The following is a 22366-nucleotide window of genomic DNA, read 5'->3' as shown; positions in this document are numbered from 1 at the left end:
GGTCACTTGAGCCTGGGAGGTTGAGGTTGCTGTGAACTGTGATCACACCACTGCATTACAGTCTGGGTGACAGAATGAGACCCTGTCTCTATAAAAAAGAATAAAAAGAAGAAAAGTGAGAGCTTTCACTGTCCCAGTGAGCCGGCTAAATTTTGTATTTTTGTAGAGACGAGGTTTCACCATATTGGTCAGGCTGGTCTTGAACTCCTGACCTTGTGATCCGCCTGTCTCAGCCTCCCAAAGTGCTGGGATTACAGGCATGAGCCACCATGTCAGGCCCTCTGAGAATTATTAAGAAAATGTTGGATAGAATTATCATCGAAAGTCAGACTGGGTGAGAGAAGTTTGCATATGTCAGTAGACAGGGACATGGGAAAAGCCAACTCCCTCGTGCTGGTGGATAGCCTGGATTTAGCTACACTTTTGGAATGTCTATCCAGGTTTCATAGTTTCCTTCCTCATTTGAATGCGTTATTGTTGTAGCAGCAATAACAGCAGCAGTTCCACAGACATTGCCCATCAGTGGTTAGAAAATGACAAATGTCAAACTATGGCTGACCCTCTCTCCAACTCTTTTTATCTACGGTATCTCTTTGGAATAAAAATGCCTGCTCCCTGCTGGGACGTCTTAAAAATGCATATTGTCTCTTCACATAAAGGCAAGGATGATGGTGCTATGAAAAAGTAAGAGAAAGAAGAGGAGGAGGAGAAAAGAAGAAAAGGAATTCATTCCAACTCCCCAGGTTTGAAGTGCAAGTCCAAAAAAACCTGTTGGGCTTAATTGGCACTTCATTAAGCACATTTTCATGTCCATTTAAAACATTCTGTTGTTTTCTGTTTTTGTAGCTCGGTTTCCTGATCCTCACTGAAGAGGAGCAGGTTTCATAAAGTTCAGGGCCAGAGTTGGGGGAGGGTGCCCTTCGGCTCCCTGGAGCCCTGGGAGAGTGAAGCTGACACCAGATAGCTTGTCCGCTTTTCCAAATGGGGTAGAGAATAAAGAGAAAATGCAATGTTCAGTACCACATGTCACCAGGCTTCCTTTGCAATCTTGAGCCATAAATGTGCCTGATACCTGGGAGCCCTTATTCTCATATGAAATCCAAGTAGGAGAAGCAAGGTTGGAAAACACCATTGCTACAGCAACTGCTCTAGTCAGACCTTGCGCTTTGCCTGTGACAGCCCTTCACAGGCTTGAGATTTTGAAAAACAAAAAAGGAAAGGTCAAGTTTGATGTGGATTGACTAGAATGCCAAGGCCCCTTCCAGATCTCATATTCCCATAGCCTCTGCTGTAATAATGTAAACTCCCTGCCTCCATCCTGTCTCTTTTTGCCTGTGCGATTTTCTCATCAGCCAGGTGAGATGTGGAAGAGTAATAGAAACATGTTTGAAAAATAAATGTTCCAGAAGTACCTTCAACAATCTAAGAGCCAACTTGAAGTGTCAGTGTTTTTATTTAATCAAAAGAATATGGCTGGGTGTGGTGGCTCATGCCTGTAATCCCAGCACTTTAGGAGGCTGAGGTGGGCGGATCACCTGAGGTCAGGAGTTCGAAACCAGACTGGCCAACATGGTGAAACCTGGTCTCTACTAAAAAGACAAAAATTAAGGCCAGGCGCAGTGGTTTACGCCTGTAATCCCAGCACTTTGGGCGGCTGAGGTGGGTGGATCACTTGAGGTCAGGAATTTGAGACCAGTCTGACCAACATGGTGAAACCTTGTTTCTACTAAAAATACAAAAATTAGCCAGGTGTTGTGGCAGGCACCTGTAATCCCAGCTACTTGGAAGGCTGAGGCATGAGAATCACTTGAACCCAGGAGGTGGAGGTTGCAGTGAGCTGAGATTGCGCCATTGCACTGCAGCCTGGGTGACAGAGCTAGACTCTGTCTCAAAAAAAAAAAAAAAAAAAAAATTAGTTGGGTGTGGTGGTGGGCGCCTGTAATCCCAGCTACTCTGGAGGCTGAGGCAGGAGAATCGCTTGAACCGGGGAGACGGAGGTTGTAGTGAGCCAAGATGGCACCATTGCACTCTAGCCTGGGCGACAGAGCAAAACTCTGTCTAAAAAAAAAGAAATACTTTTATTTCCATGAATGAACCATTTATGTCCAGTGGGCAAATTAGAGAAGGAACTCTCCCCCAATTACATTGAAATGCACATTTTACATCTAAAACTGTAGATCAAATCATGTACAACAAGCTAGAGTAATGAATATCTATGGCAACTATTCTGCCATCACATGGAAGTGTACTCACTGAAATGTGGGCTCTTTTTTCAGTAATTAGAAATTTTTTTTTTTTTTTTTTTTTTGAGAGAGTCTTGCTCTGTCACCCAGGTTCGAGTGCAGTGGCGCCATCTCGGCTCACTGCAACCTCCTCCTCCTGGGTTCACGCCATTCTCTTGCCTCAGCCTCCTGAGTAGCTGGGACTACAGGCGCCTGCCACCATGCCCGGCTAATTTTTTGTATTTTTAGTAGAGATGGGGTCTCACCGTGTTAGCCAGGATGGTCTCAATCTCCTGACCTCGTGATCCGCCCACCTCGGCCTCCCAAAGTGCTGGGATTACAGGCATGAGGCACCGCGCCCGGCAGAAATGCTCTTTATAAATCAGACTATAAATTAAAGCTTAGGTGCAGGGAACATTAGCCAGCTTGCTTCCTATACTGCCTTTGGTCTTTGTTCTCCTATGAGCATGGGGCATGAGATGTAAATTTTACAAAAGCTGCATACTTCATGCAACCTTTGTCCCTGTAGTAAAGTATAAAATAATATCACTTATCTTATTATCACAAATAACAACACGAATACTAATCACTTATATGATTATTACATAAGAATGGCCATGTTACTCTTTGGGCTTCAGTTATCTTGTCAGGAAAATGGGGATAATAAGAAACACTTTCTCTGTAGTGAGGAGGTCATATTGTATGAAAGTAATTGAAATCCCTTTCTGTTCTACAACACAATAATTAATAATTCAATGCTAATTATGGACCAATACAGATGTAACTCAGGAGCCCTGATACAAAATTATTAGATCAATTTACTATCATACTAAATAGCATTTAGTGCTGGCAGGGCTGGGTGTGAGCAAAATGCGAAGTACATGGAATTTATAACAACCATAATAATAATAATAGTAGCTACTATGTATTGAGCGCCTGCTTTTAGGCCCCATGAGAGACAGGATTTTGTTTTATTCATAAGTATATCTCCAAAGCTTAAAACAGTGCCGATCCTCAGTAAATACTTGTTGAATGAAGGAATGAGTAATGGATAAATAAATACATGCTTTGTATCAGGCAGTGTGCTAAGTGCTTTCCAATTACTTCGAGATATATGTATTTCCTACTCTGTGCCCGGTGCTGAGGGTGCAAAAATGAATTAGGCATGCTTTGGACCAAGAGGGATGCCCTTTATATGCATCTATTGCTCTATCTGTCTATATTTTTAACCCTCATAGTGTAGGTGTGACACATGAGAAAAGTAAGGCTCAGGGAGGGTGTTACTTATCTAAGGACACACAGACAGTAAATGGCAGAACCAGGATTTAACTCTGTTTGCTTGGCCCCATAGCCCTTTCATTGGGTAACACTGCCTTTCTTCTTTCCTTCTTTTATTTATTTATTGTATTTCTTTTCTTTTCTTCTTTTTTTTTTTTTTAGACAAGGTTTTGCTCTGTTGCCCAGGCTGGAGTGCAATGGTGCAATCTGAGCTCATTGCAGCCTCAACCTCCAGGCTCAAGCAATCCTCCCACCTCAGCCACTCTAGTAACTGTGACTATAGTCAGGTGACACCATGCCCAGCTAATTTTTTGTTTATTTTTTGTAGAAACAAGGTTTCACCATGTTGCCTCTGCTGGTCTTGAACTCCTGAGCTCAAGTGATCTGCCCACCTCAGCCTCCCAAAGTGCTGGGATTACAGGCGTGAGCCTTCGTGCCTGGCCGTATTTATTTTTTGCTTTTCATACAGAATCCTTGGATGAGGAAGTGTTGGGCCTTCGCCTCTTTGTTGAGAAGACTGCAACTTGCCACTTTTCAATCCATCCTAAGCCTCCCACCCCTTCAGATCATTCTTTCCAATGTACTACTTTGATATCTCCCTCTCTGCTTGTAAATCTTCAGTGTTGAGAGGCTCAAGATGGCACTGTGACCTCAGGATAATGTGCCTCCATTATCCGGCATCTTACTTCATCATAGTCTCACAGATGAACCTGTACTCACTCAAGATAATGCCTTCACGGGTCTCTGCTGGCCTCCCATTCCCCACCCTGTCTCTCTGCCTAGGTGGACTCCTCTTCATCCCACAAGGCCTCAAGGGGTTCCTACCGTCTCCAGTCTTTTACCCACCAGCTTTGTACTGTGTTTGATGTTTTCTTGGGCAAATTTTGGGCTTAGAGTATAGTAAAAAATGGCTGTTTCATCAAACTGGGACTCAAGAGAATTTCAATTTAAATTTCTGAATGTGTTTCCTCATCCATAAATTAGGGAAAATATGACATACTTCACAGATAATGCATGTGAAAGCAATTCATAAACTCCACAGTACTAAACCAATTATCAGTTATTATTGTGATATTGTCTTTCCATGAAGGACTTTTTAACCAAGGGGTATGATTCTTGTAAATGTTATAGGAAGATAGATATGGGGACTCTTCCCTCGGTGGATGGATGGAGTGGAGCACTGGAGGTCAGATGATCTGTTAGGAGGGTGGCTCTACAGTCTAGACAAGAGGTAATGGAATCTGGATAGGGGTTGATGGTTGTGGAATGGAAAGGAGGATGCAATAGATTCAAGTGATTAAGAGAGACAGGCAACTACAGAACTGGGAGCCACTGCACACACAGGCACACAAAGGAAAGTAGGGTGCTGGGGACCTATAGCTGGTGGTTAAATCTGTAAACACGAATGAGCTCTCTGAGGGAGAAGGAAAGGCAGAGCAAATTTCAGGCAGTAAAGAAAGAATACTGAAGGCATATATGGAATTGGGAGACAGGAACGAATTTACTCACATCAACTCCTTCCAGGTGGCTGATCCTTTAATTACTGGCACTTCTGTAAAAATTTCCAGAGTGACCAAGAAACCAGACTTCATAAAAAAGAGCAAACTGGGATTTTTACCAGTGGAGGGTGTCCAGATTCTTGGTGTCTTGAACAAAGAATTAGACAAAGCACACAAACAAAGCAAGGAAAGAATGAAGCAACAAAAGCAGAGATTTATTGAAAATGAAAGTACACTCCACAAGGTGGGAGCGGGCCTGAGGATAGGGGCTCAAGAACCCAGTTACAGAATTTTCTGGGGTTTAAATACCGTCTAGAGGTTTCCCAATGGCCACCTGGTGTACAACCCATGGAAATGAAGTAGTGGCCTGCAATCAGAGGCTGAAGGGAAGTTACAAAGATTACACCCCATGCCAACGTCCGTTTGGTTGTGGAAAGCAACCAATCAGAGGCTAAGGCTAAAATGATGTGACAAAGTTATACTTCTATGCAAATGAAGACTTGGCCCCCAATCAGAGGCTGAAGCCAAGTTACAAAGGTTACACCCTATACAAACATCTGATTTGTTGTGGAAAGCAACCAATAAGAGGCTGAATCAAAGTTACAAAGTTACACTCCTATGCAAACGTCTGATTGGTTTCAAAAAGCAACCAATCAGAGGTACTTTCAATTTTCCATCTGCCACACAGAAAAAGGAAGGAGGCTTGCAAAAGGTGTAGCCTCTGGTCCTTTTGTTACTTAGGCGTGGAAAGTTGGGTTTTTCCTTTTGACTTGGTTCTAGGAAGTCAGCCTGAATCAGCCTTAGGTTCCCTGCCTCCAGACCCTATTCTCCTGTCTCAGGATGACTGGCATACATGCATTGCCTTATATTTGTCAGTGTCTTTCTCCATGTATATATGGGTCCTACCTCCCTAAACAAGCTGTCAGATCCTCAAAGGCATCTATCATTTAAGTTTCTGGAACCTTCACAGAATCAACCTTTGTACAAAGTAAACAGAGGATATTGGTTGCTTGAAAGAGAGGCACGGGGCAGGGGAGGAAAGCTACTGGGTGAAATCTCAGCTGAAGATGGGCTGAATCTGTCAAACAAACTTTTTTTTTTTTTTTTGAGACGGAGTCTTGCTCAGTCGCCCAGGCTGGAGTGCAGTGGCACGATCTCGGCTCACTGCAAGCTCCGCCTCCCAGGTTCACTCCATTCTCCTGCCTCAGCCTCCCAAGTAGCTGGGACTACAGGCACCGCCACTGCGCTCGGCTAATTTTTTGCATTTTTAGTAGAGACAGGGTTTCACAGTGTTAGCCAGGATGGTCTTGATCTCCTGACCTCGTGATCCGCCTGCCTCGGCCTCCCAAAGTGCTGGGATTACAACCATGAGCCACCGTGCCCGGCTCAAACAAACATTTAAGAGTTCTGAAACAGTCGCTAACATTTAAAAATCGGAGGTTTCAAATATGAATGTAGGTCTTTTATTCCCCCAGGGAAACTGCCCATCTGGTGAACCTGTACTCTTTAAGGCAATACGCATGCAAATAAAAATAAAGCCTAAGGCCAGGTGTGGTGGCTCAAGCCTGTAATCCCAGCACTTTGGGAAGCGGAGATGGGCAGATTGCTTGAGTCCAGGAGTTCCAGACCAGCCTGGGCAACATGGCGAAATCCCTGTCTCTACAAAAATACAAAAATTAGCATGGTGGTGTGCAACTGTGATGCCAGCCACTTGGGAGGCGGAGGTGGGAGGATTGCTTGAGCCTGGTAGGCGGAGGTTGCAGTAAGCCGAGATTGCACCACTGCACTCCAGCCTGGGCAACAGAGCAGGGCTCTGTCTCAAAAATAAATAAATAAATAAATAAATAAATAAATAAATAAATAAATAAAGCAAGCCTAGAAGAGCTCTTGGAGGCTGGTAGTGGAGGAACTCTCAAAGAAAATGTGGCCTCTGCTAAGGAACAAGTGTTGTAGTCATTTTATGCAGACAGTGCTTTGGAGGCCTAAAAGGAGGAGGGGCTAGCTCTGCTTGGAGGAATCCAGGAAAGCTTTCCAGAAGAGGTGACTTCTCAGCTGAGTCTTGAAGCATGAGTATGAAAGAATTGTCCAAGAAATGGAGGGGAATGAAAGGATAGTTATAAGAAGGGGCAGGGTACAGGTAGATAAATCCATGCAAGATAGAGAATGTGATGACACATTCTTGTGGGGCCAGAGCACAGGATACAGGACAGGGAAGGGCCAGTAAGAAAGCTGGAAATGTAGCCTGAGCAAAATGGTGAAACTCTGTCTCTACAAAACAGAAAAAAAATAAAAAAAGCTGGGCATGGTGGCACATGCCTGTAGTCCCAGCTACTCGGAAGGCTGAGCTGGGAGGATCACTTGAGCCCAGGAAGGTGGAAGCTGTACTCTAGCCTAGGCGACAGAGCCAGTTTTAAAACTAAACTAAACTAAACTAAACTAAACTAAACTAAACTAAAATAAAAAGTTGGGGGGGGGGAGGCAGGCACGGTGGTTCACACCTATAATCCTAGCACTTTGGGAGGCTGAGGTGGGAGGATCACTTGAGACTGGGAGTTCAAGATCAGCCAGGGCAACATGACAAAACGTCTCTACAAAAATCAGCCAGAAGGACATTGTCCAGATGATGTTGTCAAAGCCTCACTCTGATGGCTGTGTGGGGAATGGGCTGAATACAGGGAAAGACTAGAGGGCTGCAGGCCAACATCTTACCCTAACTAAGGGAGGGAGCTTCCTTCCTTTCTTCTTCTCTCCCTTCCCTTCCCTTCCCCTCCCTTCCCCTCCTTCCCCCCTTCCCCTCCACTCCTCTCCTCTCCTCTCTTCTCTCTTTCCTGAAACAGGGTCTTATGCTGTCACCCAGGCTACAGTGCAGTGGTGTGATCATAGCTTACTTCAGCCTCTACCTCCCAGGCTCAAGCAATCCTTCTGCCTCAGCCTCCCAAATAGCTGGGACCACAGGTGTGCGCCACTATGCCTGGATAATTTTTATTTTGTTGTAGAGACAAAGTCTCACTATGTTGCCTCGGCTGATCTTGAACTCCTAGGCTCAAGCGATCCTCCTGCCTCGGCCTCCTAACAGATATGAGCCACTGTGCCCAGGTTTGGTTCTTCCCAGCACCATATTTGGAAATCAGGGTAGCTACCCAGCAGGCCATGAGAAGTGTCCTCAAAGCTGAGAGAGTAGACCTGGCTCAATCAGTTCTCTTGGATTAGAGGACAGAAGCATGGGGATGTATTCTTTGTTCTCTCTGCCCACCAGCAAATGTATCCTCCCCCTCCAAGTGTCACATCAGGGGAAACTCCTGACCTGGGAAAAACAAGTATACCATTAGTGCATTCTATCTAAGCAAGCCTTTGCACACTGTTTATAAAACTGTAAACTCCTTTTGGCTTATACATCTTCCCTTCCTCTAGGACCGAACATTGTCAGGCACATAGGAGGTGTTCAATGAACATTTATCAATCTAAAACAAGGATACTTCCACAGGACCTTGGCGGTTGTACATTCACTGCTGACACTAAAAGAGACCCAGAGCACTGTGTTCTCTGACCACCACCACCAACAACAACAACAACAAAAATAGCATGGGATTTGGTCAGAGGTCTTAGATTTCAGTCTTGGTTCAGCCACCCAAGAGCTCTGTGGCTGTGGACAAGCCACAGAATCTTGCTGAGACTTGGTTTGCTTATCAATTAAAAACAAACAAACAGAAAACAAACAAAATGTTCTAAGATACAAGGGTGCACCTGGAAGCACTGTGCAAACTTGTAAAGTGCTATATGACCAAAATGTGGTATATCTGTAAATGGAACATTATTCAGTCATAAAAAGGAATGAAGTACTGATACATGATACCAATATGGATGGACCTTGAAAACATGATGCTAAGTGAAAGAAGTCAGACATAAAAGCCCTGTATTGTATAATTCCATTTCTACAAAATGTCTGGAATAGGCAAATCCATAGAGACAAAGTAGATTAGTGGTTTGTAGGGACTGGAGGGAGAAGAGAAGGAACTTTGAGAGCTTAATGGGTATGTGGTCTCCTTTTGGAGTGATGAAAATGTTCTGTAACTAGTGGTGATGGCTGTACATTATGATTGTACTAAATGCCACTGAAGTGTGCATTTCAAAATGGTTAAAATGGTACCAAATTGCCTAAGTGTGTGCTTTATACTAAAAAAAAAAAAAAAAAAAGGTTATATGAAGGTTAATCAGCCTGAGAAGTCATTGATTTTTGCATTTAACATGCAGCCTCCAATTCATTTTTTGGCGCTGAGAGAACTTACAAGGAGTAGGTGCATCTCCACTAAGAAGCCTCTTCTGGAGATGCAGCCTCCAATTCATTTTTTGGCGCTGAGAGAACTTACAAGGAGTAGGTGCATCTCCACTAAGAAGCCTCTTCTGAGGCCGGGCGCGGTGGCTCAAGCCTGTAATCCCAGCACTTTGGGAGGCCGAGACGGGCGGATCACGAGGTCAGGAGATCGAGACCATCCTGGCTAATGCGGTGAAACCCTGTCTCTACTAAAAAAAATACAAAAAAACTAGCCGGGCGAGGTGGCAGGCGCCTGTAGTCCCAGCTACTCGGGAGGCTGAGGCAGGAGAATGGCGCAAACCCATGAGGCGGAGCTTGCAGTGAGCTGAGATCCGGCCACTGCACTCCAGCCTGGGCGACAGAGCGAGACTCCGTCTCAGAAAAAAAAAAAAAAAAAAAAAAAAATAGAAGCCTCTTCTGAAGATAGCAGGGATGGGAGTTGGAGAGGGAAGAAGGAATTCTGGCCCATCTGAAAAGCTTCCCTTCTGGATGGTATTTGTTTCGTAGATTGCCAGTTGTTCACCCTGTTTGTATTTAAATGAAAGGAGGCTTTGAAGTGGGAGCCGCCTCTGAGCAGGGCTTGGGGTTCCTGCCTCCCTTGGTAAAGTTCAGACTTGTCCAGATCTGTCTGTAGCCAGAGGTTACTGTTTCTGGTGGAAAAGGCTCAAGTTTGGGTTAATAATACATTATGAGGAAGAGCAAGAGTAAACCCGGTGGGGCGGGGGCTGCGGCAACAAATGAGTTCCTCCTAGTTGGTGTGAGAAACAGCTTTCTGATTTGGCCTTCGTGGTTTAGGAGTATCATTTTCTCCCTTATGGTCACTGGCTTCCATTTTATAATAATGTTGGTTGTATCTCAGAGCATGTTCTCCTTGGTGAAGAACATCTTTAAGTAAATGTATCAATCAATGAAAATTAAAAGTGCTCAGCTAAGCCCTAGCAATGCCTTCAGGACTTGATGGTTACCAGTTTAAGGAAAGTCTTGAAAATGGCAGGAAATTCAATTGTAGTTGAATTTGCACATTAAAAAAAAAAAAAAAAAAAAAAACTGCTCTCCTAGTTTCAGAGTTAAATGTTCTGCCAGCCCACAGAAATTGGAAGTCACAGTTATAGACGGGTCACAATCTATCTGTTTATGTTGATGGTCTGTTAACAAAATGTAGAAGAGTTTGCAAGCGGGCATTCAAAATAACAGCTCCTCATAGCCAGCCATGTCAACGTGGTTTACAAACAACAGTGGAGAAAGTCTCAACAAACCCTCTGAGGGTGATAACTGTAATGATGGTTCGTATCTTTGCCCTATGTAATTTTATGGGAATTGAGAGTCTAGCCAAATAATAAGTTCCAGCCCTTTTTATCTGTCCAGTTCCCAGCACACTCCCGAGGTGTCTGAGGCACTTCTCACCCCAACCTTTTAAAGAAGATTGTAACAATAACAACGGTAATGACAAGTTCCCGAGCTGCACAGTTCCCTTCATTTAAGGAGCCCCGGGAGCTTCAAAAAACACTCATTAATGGAATCTGACAAAGCTTGCAAGATAGGAAGTCTCGCCCATTTCCAGTTTTCTGGTGGAAAAGTGGGGACTGAGTCCCAGAGGGGTGTCAGTCTCTCTCATGGGGCTTGAGTGGGTAGGGGGTTTGGGGGTCCTGGGTTACCATTATTCCATGAAATTCGACGCCCCCTACCCCGGCGTGCTATTACCAAGTCGCTTCCCATTTCTGGGCCCCAGTTCCCCTACCTAATAGAAGGAAGGGTTGGGCCAAATGGTCTCCAAGATCTCTGCGGTCAACCCTCACTTTGCCCCCTCACCTCGCGGTTGGGGATTTTTCCCGCTTCAGGGTTCGGTTAGACTTGTAGCAGAACCGGGTCGGGGTGGGAGTGGCGTCGAGGGGGTGGAGTGTTGCGAATGCGGGAAGGAGAATGCCTGACGGGGTCCTGGACAAATTGGTGTTTCACGAGCACCGTCCTATGGGAAGCAGGTCTGGGGAGACCAGGTGAAGCTCTAGGACGAGCTCAGAGCCCCAAATCCCCCCGCTGCCTGCAGCGAAACAATGTAAATAATACGCCTTCCCCGCCCAGCCCGGGAGCTGCGCGCATACGAGCGTCCGCGGGTGCGGGATGGCAGCGGGGAGGCGGATATCGCGGCGGAAGGGGCTCCGCGCGGCTTTTGCCCATAGGCGGCGGGTCAGGTGGCCGCGCGCAAGGCCTGCGGCTCAGACGTGGGCTTCGGGGACAAGTCCCAGGCCGTCCCGGTCCCCAGAACCTGGACCCTTCAGCCCGGAGTAGTTGGCCTTCCCTTCGCGGTTGGGGGGCGGTGGGCTGGCTCCCCGCCTCCGAGGAGGAGGGGAGGAAGGAGGAGCCGGGTGGGGCGTGTCATGCGAAGGAGCGCCGGGCGCCCGGTGCGGCCCCCTAGGAAGTGGATTTGACCGCTCCGGATCCAGCCCGGCTTCCAGGTTTTCTCCCGGCCCGGCCCAGCGTGCTCCCGCCTGTCTCCGGCCCCCCCGACGCCCGCCCCCTCCCCCCGAGTGCCGCCCGCTTGGCCAAGTTTGCGGAGCGTCGCCGCGCACGCCGGCCAGTCAATCAGCGGCAGAGCTGAGAAGGGCACAGCCGCGCGGCGGAGGGCAGAGTCAGCCGAGCCGAATCCAGCCGGACGAGCGGACCAGCCCAGGGCAGCGCAAGCCGCGCGCAGCGAACGCCCGCCGCCGCCGACACCCTCCGCGGTCCCCGCGGCGCCTGCCACCCTTCCCTCCTTCTCCACGTCCCCGCCTCGCCGGCCAGCCAGCTTGCCGGGTTCGCTGCCCCGCGGAACCCCGAGGTCACCGGCCCTCGCCTCTGCTTCCCTGGGCCGCGCGCAGCCTCCACGCCCTCCTTCTCCTCCTTTTACCCTGGCCCGGCGCCTGGCACCGGCGACCGTTGCCTGACGCGAGGCCCAGCTCTACTTTTTGCCCCGCGTCTCCTCCGCCTGCTCGCTTGTTCCACCAACTCCAACTCCTTCTCCCTCTAGCTCCACTCGCTAGTCCCCGACTCCGCCAGCCCTCGGCCCGCTGCCGTAGCGCCGCTTCCCGTCCAGTCCCAAAGGTGGGAACGCGTCCGCCCCGGCCCGCACCATGGCACGGTTCGGCTTGCCCGCGCTTCTCTGCACCCTGGCAGTGCTCAACGCCTTGCTGCAGGCTGCCGAGCTCAAGTCGAAAAGTTGCTCGGAAGTGCGACGTCTTTACGTGTCCAAAGGCTTCAACAAGAACGATGCCCCCCTCCACGAGATCAACGGTAGGTGGGCACCCCCGGGAGGTGGGCGTAGAGACCGACACCTCGGGAAGGTGGCTGCAACCCCCTTTCCCCGCCCCGCCGCCCTCAGCGCCGGACGCAGGTACACTAGAGGGAGAAATGGGCAGTCGAGAGAGCAGGAGCGAGCGAGAGAGCCAGGCAGCCCGGGCGCAGGACGTTCCCCGCGGGCGCGGCGCTCCCCGCCTCCAGCACTGCCAGCGGAGGGGAGCCGCCGGGTTGCCCGGTGCCACTGTCGCGCTCCGCTCCCCACCCCCGCTCCCCCTCCCCCCCTGCATTATTCGCCGTCCGGGGAAGCCCCTGGGGATACTGGTCCTCAAAGTGCGTGTTACAGGCTCCCTCGCCTTTTCCGGGTTGAACTCCTTATAGGACGCCCCGCTTTGTTGTATGGGTGACCACGAGAGGTCGGGTAGGGGTGGAGGTCGCCAGTGGGGTGTGGTGGAGGGAAACCTTCCGGAGCTTGCTAGATTCTGGGGGTCGCAAAACGTGGAACTTGAGTTGATGTTTCATTGATGTTCTTTTAAAACTCTCTCCCCGCCTCTCTTGAACCGCTGACACGGATTAGGAGTTTTAGTAGCCTCAACGGCTTTAGAAGTCGCCTTTAAAAAGCAAACGACTACCCCTACTCTCCACCCCTCCAAACCCTGACTTTTGGGAACTCTCCTACTTTCCGGAAGGTATCGGACCAGAGGAGTATTTTTCCCCTCTTTCTTTTTTCTTACCTCATTTTAAGGGTTAATTGCACTTTCAATTACAGACCTTTGAAAGGACTGATTACAGGAAACCTGAATCTCAGTTTGGAGATGGTTATGCAAATAGAGACGGCTTAGCCTGTGAGAAAGTTCACCGGATTTTGGCGCCGGTGGGGTGGGATGGGGGCGTGTATGGGGGTATTTGTGAAACCCTCTCTCCGACCGCTGGGGAGGCAGCGTTCGGCGGGTGCCCTGCGTCCTTCCCAGCGAGGCCGGCGGCGGTGTCCGGCCGGGTCCCCTCCGGGTCGCACTCTCTTCTTAGCAGCGGCCAACTGTTGCGCGCAGCTCCGCGGGCCGCGCAGGTAGCCCGTTCGCCCTGGGGGCTCAGAAAGCACCATGAATCTAGCTGGCTGGTGGCCAGCGTAATCTAACGGAGGAGTGAGAGATTCGAGCCCGGGGGGCCGAGCCTCCACTCCGAACCTTTCATGGAAGTGAGTGGAGCGCGCCTTTGCCTTGCCGTGCTGGTCTCCGGGTGGGGCGGGCAGCCAGCAAAGGAAATACTGTAATTTCAACCAGGCGCTTCCAAAGGCTTAGGAAGATTTGGGGGTCATTTTTTGGAAGGGCTATTAATAACCTTGGAGATTAAGTGCAGTCATCAATTACATATAAATTACAAAGGTAATTGAGGGAAGTTGTTGGGAACTTTTGGAGTGTAACTGGCATCTGTCTAGAAATAGAACCGAAGAAATTGTTGGAGCAGCCCAGGCGCCCACTGCACCTTGGCAGTTACCAAATAACATGCTCACTACTGATTAGACACTGTTTGCCCTTCAGTTGCCTGTCTTTTCGGGAGCTCAAGTATGTCCTTAAAGCGGCACGATTTTATTGGTTGTAGAGCCCTGAAAAGCCCTCTTTCTTCCCCTTCCTCCCGCCCCGCCAGAAAAAAAAAATGAAGTGAACTAGCAGCCGCTGAAGCTTGGGGGCTCTGCAGGTCAAACCTGGGGCCTTTGTGCCCTGCACAGTTTGGGCCTGGGCACAGTGGAGATGATTGGCGTGAAGGTTACAGTTGTCATTCCCACATTTTGAAGGGGTAGATGCAGCTCTGCACTTAATGGGAATGTGACAAGGTTTCATCTTCTGCTCATGCAAACAATATGTGCCTTTGATACTGACTGCAGGCATTCAGCGAGTGGGGTTGTGAAATTGCCCTCCCCAGTTTCCCCAACTTTGCTCTGTGCAGTCTTTCGCTGTGGCAGGGCATCTTCCCCAGCCAGCATATCAGGAAAAAGGAAGCTTGAAGGGTGCTCAGAGACTCTTCAAATCAAAGGGAACAAAGGGTGTTCCCTTTGATTGTCATCATCCCCAGAAATCACCTGAGGGATATTTGCATATATGTCTATCTGGACATTCCCCCATGCCAAAGATAGGGGAGTTATTAGTGACCAGCAGCAGGAAATGGAAGCTAATGTGCTCACACCCAAAACGTTTTATTCTTTTTGTCTTGTCCTTCATCTGCCTCCCAGGGCTGCTGCTTTTATTTCCCCTTTTGAATGACCTACTGGACTGCATTCTCCTGAGGAACAAAGGAAGTGCCTTTTTAGCTGGAATCCTTGGAAGACCACCAAGGACTTTAGCTCATGCAGTGCAATTTCGCACCACTTTCAACAATAACAAAAATGCATGACTGAATGGCTCAAAAATGTGGAGTGTTAGAGGCATTCATTTGAGTCTAGGACACTGTCACAACACAGACGGACCCAAGTAAATACCTTTAGACGGCCAGTATAGAAACAGGCATAATCTTTACCATTGCCCTGGCCTCTCCAGATGCATACATTAGCCTTGTCTTCTCTGGGCTACACTCAGATAATTTTGGTCATTTTTTAAGGGGGATAGTCAATATAGTGACTTGTATTCAGCCTAGGTCTGAATGGATTAATTGCCAGGCACTTTCCCTGGGATGGGGGATGTGCTTTTTTCAGTGCAAAACACCCAGGATCATTTTCCAGGTGAAGTATCACAAAGTCTGGGTTCCTAGCTCATTGAACCCCAGGCTCAGCCCAAGTTTAATGTTTTATTCCAGATGGCCTTGCACTTGCCTTCTAGAGGTTTGAACAGGCTTTAAGAATACTCCATGTTCTGGAGGAGTCTCAGTCTTTATGATCATAGTTAGGATAATCTGATGTGCTCTCAAGGGTGTCAGGGAGTACATCATGCTGACAGGGCTTCCAACTGAGGTCCTGCATTGCCTGTCTGCTTGACCCCTGTGCTTTTCAAATAATGCTGAGCCCAGGTGCCATGATCAAAAGGGATCTTTAACACAAAGGTTATGTTTTTGTTCAGATTTCAATGACTGTGTGTTTTTGGAGCTCCTACTATGTGCAGTATCTTCTGCTCAGCATTGTGGAGACAGCAAGAAAGGCAGGAGGGGCTTCTGCCACCAGGACCTTTCCTGTTAGTAGGGAGATAAACCAGGCACACACAAAATTAGAATACAACACTGTGGTGATAAGTGCCATACAAGTGATACAGATGACAAGAAGGGAGTGCCCAGGCATTTCAAAGACAGAAGGGATTTAGGACTCTAATACTATAGAATATTAACTGGGTAAAGCTAGTTCACTAGTAAAAATGAAAATGCTAATGATAATAAGTTTAAAAATCTAACCATTTTCGTTATGCCTCCCTCCATAAAGACAAAGGAAAGGTAAAGGGTATGCAACAATGGGCATTTTATTACTCATCTATGTTGAAATTGTTTTTAAGAGTGAGGCAATGGGTTAGAAGCGTTCATGAACTTGCCAAAGGTCCTCTTCACAATGACATTGAATGATACTCAGAACTTTGTGCCCTAGTTGCAGTTTTGGAGTTTTTATTTCTTGTTCGCGTTTGTGTTCATGAGCAATGCACATATGATCATGTGCCCACACACACACATACATATGTACATGCACAAAGGATTCCAGGACTTCTATAAGCTGTTATGACTACGTGGAAAAAAAGTGCATGTGTATGTGTGTTGGAGAGGTAGCAATACTTTCTAATGGTGAGTTGATTATATATGACACACAGCATGTGTCTTTAAGATTTGTAGTCCCCCTTCCCCACCTTAAGTAATGTATTGGATTTTGCAATGAATTTGTGATCTCCTGTTTTGTTGGAATCATCAGTTTGGCTCTGTGTTTCACTTGGGGAGGGTCAAATTGAACCATAGGGCCTATCACTGTAGAAATTGTCCCAAGTAGTTTACAGGAGGTATCTTCTGGACATGTTCAAAAAAAATTTAGTAAAAGTTCTGGCTTCTGCAGCTCAGTCTCTGGTTAGAACATATAAATATAAAATGTCTGATTCAGCATAATTACTGTTTTCCTTTTTTATTTGATTCACGTGGGGTCGCATGCAATTTCAGGATTAACTGGAGACTAGACTGAGGAATGAAAAAGGAAGTTTTTTTTGTTATCTATACAAGGGAAACAACATTGGTGTTAATCTGAGGCAGTTGGAAGTGAGTCTCTCTGGCTCCCCAATGACCTTAACTGTTTTAGCACTGAGGTTTTTTCTCATTTATGTTTTAAAAAATGTATTTTGGCCTCATGATAAGGGTTCGTAGCTATCGAATGCTTTCTCTGGGCCTGGCCCTATACCAAGGAACTTACATGATTCTCTCATTTAAAACCCACAACAACCATATGACATCAGAATTATCTCCATTTTACAGACAAGAAAACAGATTCAAAGAGATTATGAAATATGTCCACAATCTTATAGCTAGTGAATGACAGAGGTGGGATTTGAACCCAGGTCTTATTTGTTCTAGAGTATAGTTCATGCTATGTTGTACAGATAGTAAGACAAAAAAGTACCTTCTTTATTCCCATAGAGGTTGTTGAGATATAAACTATGGAAGGACCTTCAGCTAACTAGTAAGGGACCATCATCAAAACAGCACAATTTTCGCATTATAGTGGAGAGGATCCAGTCACATCTGATTAAACCCAGACACAGACAATCTATTGTTAATGGTAGAAGGAATATAAATTGTATTTCCTGGACAATACAATTGAGGAGCCAATGAGGGTTTCTGAGGGAGGGGAATGTCGTCAGTCAAGCTGTTTTAGGAAGATAACTAGTGGCTCTTTGGGTTAAGGGTTGGCAAGGCAAGAGATAAAGACAGGGAGGTCTGTCAGCACACTCCCCTTTTAAATAGTTCTTAATTGGTCTACCTGCCTCTTGTCTGTCTCCGCCTCCTAACTCCCTGTTCTATCCTGAACATCGACAGCTTAATTTCCTTACATCACTGCTTCGATTTAGAGTCATTCCTGTGCTTTGAGCTTCAGTGGCTCCAAGCATCTCAAATTATACTTCTTTCATTGAGTCACTTCTGAACTTGCCAGGGTTATGTGCCTGCTTCTTCCTAATTCCCTGTTGGAACCAGATCCATGGTCTTCGTACATAACTGCCTTGTATTATAGTTAACTGTTTGCGCAGGCACGTGTTTGTCTTCTCTCCTCAACTGGAAGCAACTTGAGGGCAAAGATGGCAACTCCTGGTCTTGTTTGTAGGTAGCAGTACCAAGTGTGGTAGGTCAGTGCAATATTTGTTAAACAAGTGGGAGAATGACATAGATAATTCTATTGTGTTTTCTGTCAGGACACTAGTGCTGTAATGAGATTATACTGCCTTGATAGGCAGTATACTGCCTGTCTCTTGATCTCCTAGGAATCTTTTGGATCTAAACGCTTTTTTTTTTTTTTTTTTTAAGACTGGGTCTCACTGTCGCCCAGACTGGAGTGCAGTGGAGTGATCTTGCCTCATCTCAACCTCTGCCTCCCAGGCTCAAACAATTCTCCTGCCTCAGCCTCCAGAGTAGTTGGGATTATAGGCATGAGCCACTACCACCTGGCTATTTTTTTTTTTTTTTTTTTTTTGAGACTGAGTCTCTGTCGCCCAGGCTGGATTGCAGTCACATGATCTCAGCTCACTGCAGTCTCCACCTCCTAGGTTCAAAGGATTCTCCTGCCTCAGCCTCCCGAATAGCTGGGATTATAGGCGTGTGCCACCATACCTGGCTAATTTTGTATTTTTAGTTGAGACGTGGTTTCACCATGTTGGCCAGGCTGGTCTTGAGCTCCTGACCTCAAATGATCCAGCCTCCCAAAGTGCTGGAATTATAGGCATGAACCACTGTTCCAGGCCTGGATCTAAACACTTTGAATGAAATAAATTTAAAGTAAATCTGCATATGTTGGTATAGCTTGGAGGACATTTTTATTCTTTTGGGAGCATGCTTGTCTTTACCACTTCATTAATAACTGAATGCTTGTAGGATTTTTTTTTTTTTTTGAGACAGAGTTTCGCTCTTGTTTCCCAGGTTGGAGTGCAATGGCACGATCACAGCTCACCACAACTTCCACCTCCTGAGTTCAAGCGATTCTCCTGTCTCAGCCTCCAGAGTAGCTGGGATTACAGGCATGCACCACCACACCCGGCTAATTCTGTATTTTTAGTAGAGATGAGGTTTCTCCATGTTGGTCAGGCTGGTCTTGAACTCCCGACCTCAGGTGATCCGCCCACCTTGGCCTCCCAGAGTGCTGGGATTAAAGGCATGAGTTACTGCACTGGCCAGGATTTTTTTCAGAAAGATTCAAAATTGTTTTTCTTAATGCCTTGAGATATACTTCTTTAAAGAATGAACAGTTGAGACTGTTGTGATTAGGCAATTTGGGGCAAATTTACCACATTAGATTCAGAACATAGAGCTTGTTCAGTGTGCATCAGTTACCTTTTAACACAAAAAAACTCAAGTTTATTGTCTTTACCAAGAAGAACACAAGCTTTGAAGGGTATCAGAATATTTTATATAAATAAACAGAATACTAAAATACAAACAGGTAAAAACTAGCATTTTCAAATCTACTTGGTTAAACATCTGTTGCTTACTATAGAGAACATGAAAGTGCAGAAAATTCATGAAGCGATTCCATCCTGGAGGTAATTTGAAATATTATGTTTAAGTTCTGATGCATTTAATTCAGCAATCTGGTGGGAGAGAAAAATCAAAGAGCTGCATCAGCCAGGTATTCAACTTTTGAAAAAGAAACTCTAACAAATGTTAGAAATTAGTGGAAAAAATTGAATGGGAGAGTTAAAAAAGTCAATAACCTCCAGGAAGCCTGGAAACTATGTAAAAACATCTTATTGGAAGCCCAGATAAATGTGTGCCAGACATCAAAAAGACCAACTGCTTGGGGGAAGATAAAAAGAACCCGGCATGACTAACTGGCAGAGTAAAAGAGGCTGCTTCGGGGAAAAAGGCATCTTTCACAAAATAGAAGGAGTTTAAGCCAGAAGAGGGAAGTCCACTAGGTTTGACAAGGCTCAGGTACAAACTAGAAATTAAGTGGGCTGACAGAGAATTGAAGTTGAACCTTGCAAGGGATTTGAAAGATGGCCTGTGTGATAATAATGGTGAAAAGGGTAGGTTGAGTCCAGCCTATCTGAGGAGAAGCAGTATGGCTTCTTTAAGGGTAAACTGTGCCTGATTGATCTCTCAGGGTTCTTTGTGAGAAGAAAAAGCATTAGGATACAGAGAAACAGATATACATCATTTAGGTTTTAAAAAATTATGCAATGGGATTCTAAGGCAAGGAATATTCAGAAAATATATTTACTTTGAGATAAGTGGGGATAGTTGGACAGAGAGGAAGAGTGAAGGAGGGAAGAGACTCCACTGTTGTAGATGGAGTAGTTTACGTGGAGAAGACATGGCTTATTGGAATGAGTAGTTCTAGCCTAACTCTGGCAAATTAGTTGTCAAATACCTTTGGTGAGGTTCTTCCCTCTTTGAAAAATGGGGTGAAATTGAACCACCTGGCGCCTGGGGAGCTTTTAAAATATACTAATACCTGGGTACCACCCCATACCAATGAAATAATACTTTCTTCAGGAGGGACAAGGCCATGGATGGATGAATGGATGGATATGTGTGTGTGTGTGTGTGTGTGTGTGTGTGTGTATTTTTTAAAAATTTATTTATTTTGTTTGAGATGGAGTCTTGCTCTTGTCACTCAGGCTGGAGTGCAATGGTGTGATCTCAACTTACTGTAGCCTCCACCTCCTGGGTTCAAGCAATCCTTCTGCCTCAGCCTCCTGAGTAGCTGGGACTACAGGTGCGTGCTGCCACGCCTGGCTAATTTTTGTATTTTTAGTAGAGATGGGGATTCACCATGTTGGCCAGGCTGGTCTTGAACTCCTGGCCTAAAGTGATCCACCCACCTTGGCCTCCCAAAGTGCTGGTGTTACAGGCATGAGCCACTGTGCCTGGCCCATGGTAGATTTTTTTTTAGACAAAGTCTTGCTCTATCGCCAAGGCTGGGTGAAATGGCATGATCTCCACTCACTGCAACCTCCGCCTCCTGAGTTCAAGTGATTCTCCTGCCTCAGCCTCCCGAGTAGCTGGGATTACAGGCGTGCACCACTACTCCTGGCTAATTTTTTATATTTTCAGTAGAGACAGGGTTTCACCATGTTGGCCAGGCTGGTCTTCAACTCCTGACCTCATGATCTGCCCGCCTCGGCCTCCTAAAGTGCTGGGATTACAGGCGTGAGCCACCATGCCCGGCCTAGTTCCCTTCCATCTCTGAGATTCTATCATTCTAAATTTTCCAATGAGATTTATCACGAAGTGTTGTTTGAGATAAAGCCTTTAGTTTAGACTCAGTGCATGGTTGTTTTAATTTTGGCTAACTTGGATTTAAGAGAAAGGTGTGTCAAACATGGAGGAAAATATTTTCAATCAAGATATAAGTGTGAACCACAACTGGGTGATGCTTTGCTGCAGGTAGAGACATAAGACAAGGACAATGAGAATGTTTTGGAAAGAATTAGAAAGGAATCCAGCCTTGCTGTCATTTATTGATTAAGTGTCAACATGCTAGGTGATACTTCTTCCCTTTTTCTTTATTGGTAAAATTTAAAAAATCTCTTCATCCCTTACTTTAATGTCCTCTTTGCCATGTGTTCATTCTCTTCAAGTATCTTATCAAGAAATAGAAGTACAGTAAATCCCTAGGCTTCTAGCTGGTGTAACCGTCCAGAACACAGCTGGGAATGTGGAAGTAAGCAGAAAAGCCAAATGATGGAAACAGCTGTCATAAAGCCCATGCATTCTATGTGGAGAAAAGGCCTTCAGAAATTTATTATCAGCAATTATTGAATGACTTCTGTATCCAGAGCAGTATGCTGGGTGCAGGGGATTCCAAGAGGTGTCAAGCAGGAATCAAGCTTTTGAGGAGCTTGCATTCAAATTAGGTAGATAGGGTTTATACGTGAGAAGATAAAATGCTTCAGTTATCCAGTTTCCCAGTCTATGGCAGATTAGAAGTAGCAAATGGTACTGGTTGGGGGCCGATGGGAATCACAGGAAGGGATTGTGTTGGAGGCAGGTAAGACTTGACATCTGGAAGAAGTGAGAGAGGACAGTTGGAGGGTGACCAGAAGCTGAACGGGAGACCTAGAACTTGTTGGTCTTGGCAGTTTGAGATCTCCTAGAATGGGCGAATGCTCAAAGCCACCTTTGTAACCATAACTATCGAGGGCAGTAGTACATTTCATTATAGTATTAAATAATGGTGTTTGGCTTATTCTGATTTAAAAGTTCAGAAAGTACATTTTAGAAAGAGTTCCATTACTGGGTGCGATGGCTCACGCCTGTAATCCCAGCACTTTAGGAGGCCGAGGTGGGCAGATCACCTGAGGTTGGGAGTTCGAGACCAGCCTGACCAACATGGAGAAACCCTGTCTCTACTAAAAATATCAAAATTAGCCAGGCGTGGTGGCACATGCTTGTGATCCCAGCTACTCGGGAGGCTGAGTCAGGAGAATCACTTGAACCTGGGAGGCGGAAGTTGCAGTGAGCCGACATCGAGCCATTGTATTCCAGCTTGGGCAACAAGCTTGAAACTCTGTCTCAAAGAAAAAAAAAAAAAAAAAAAAGTTCTATTAGAAATATTCAAAATATGAAAACCACCCTTTAAAAAAGGGGAAATTTAGTTAACTTACACATTTACCTATTTAGAGCAC

General features: G+C 46.1%; 1 protein-coding gene across 2 annotated transcripts in view; it reads left to right on the top strand.

Moving 5' to 3' along the window:
• The first annotated feature begins 11854 nt into the window (after positions 1-11854).
• Positions 11855-22366, top strand: part of GPC4 (glypican 4) — a 118895-nt gene continuing 108383 nt past the window's right edge. Inside the window, exons 1-2 of one of the 2 annotated variants that reach the window (XM_025373136.1) lie at positions 11855-11980; positions 12316-12578. In XM_025373136.1, coding sequence (XP_025228921.1) covers positions 12419-12578 — 160 coding nt within the window. In that variant the 5' untranslated portion in view covers positions 11855-11980; positions 12316-12418. Of the gene's footprint in view, positions 11981-12315; positions 12579-12722; positions 12915-22366 lie in introns of those variants that run through there. The other variant, XM_025373137.1, reaches the window with a different exon arrangement.

The sequence above is a fragment of the Theropithecus gelada genome, chromosome X (genome assembly GCF_003255815.1).
Source record: "Theropithecus gelada isolate Dixy chromosome X, Tgel_1.0, whole genome shotgun sequence".
Lineage (NCBI taxonomy): Eukaryota > Metazoa > Chordata > Mammalia > Primates > Cercopithecidae > Theropithecus > Theropithecus gelada.
The sequence above is the reverse complement of the archived record's forward strand: the minus strand, read 5'-3'. Positions and strand labels throughout refer to the sequence as shown.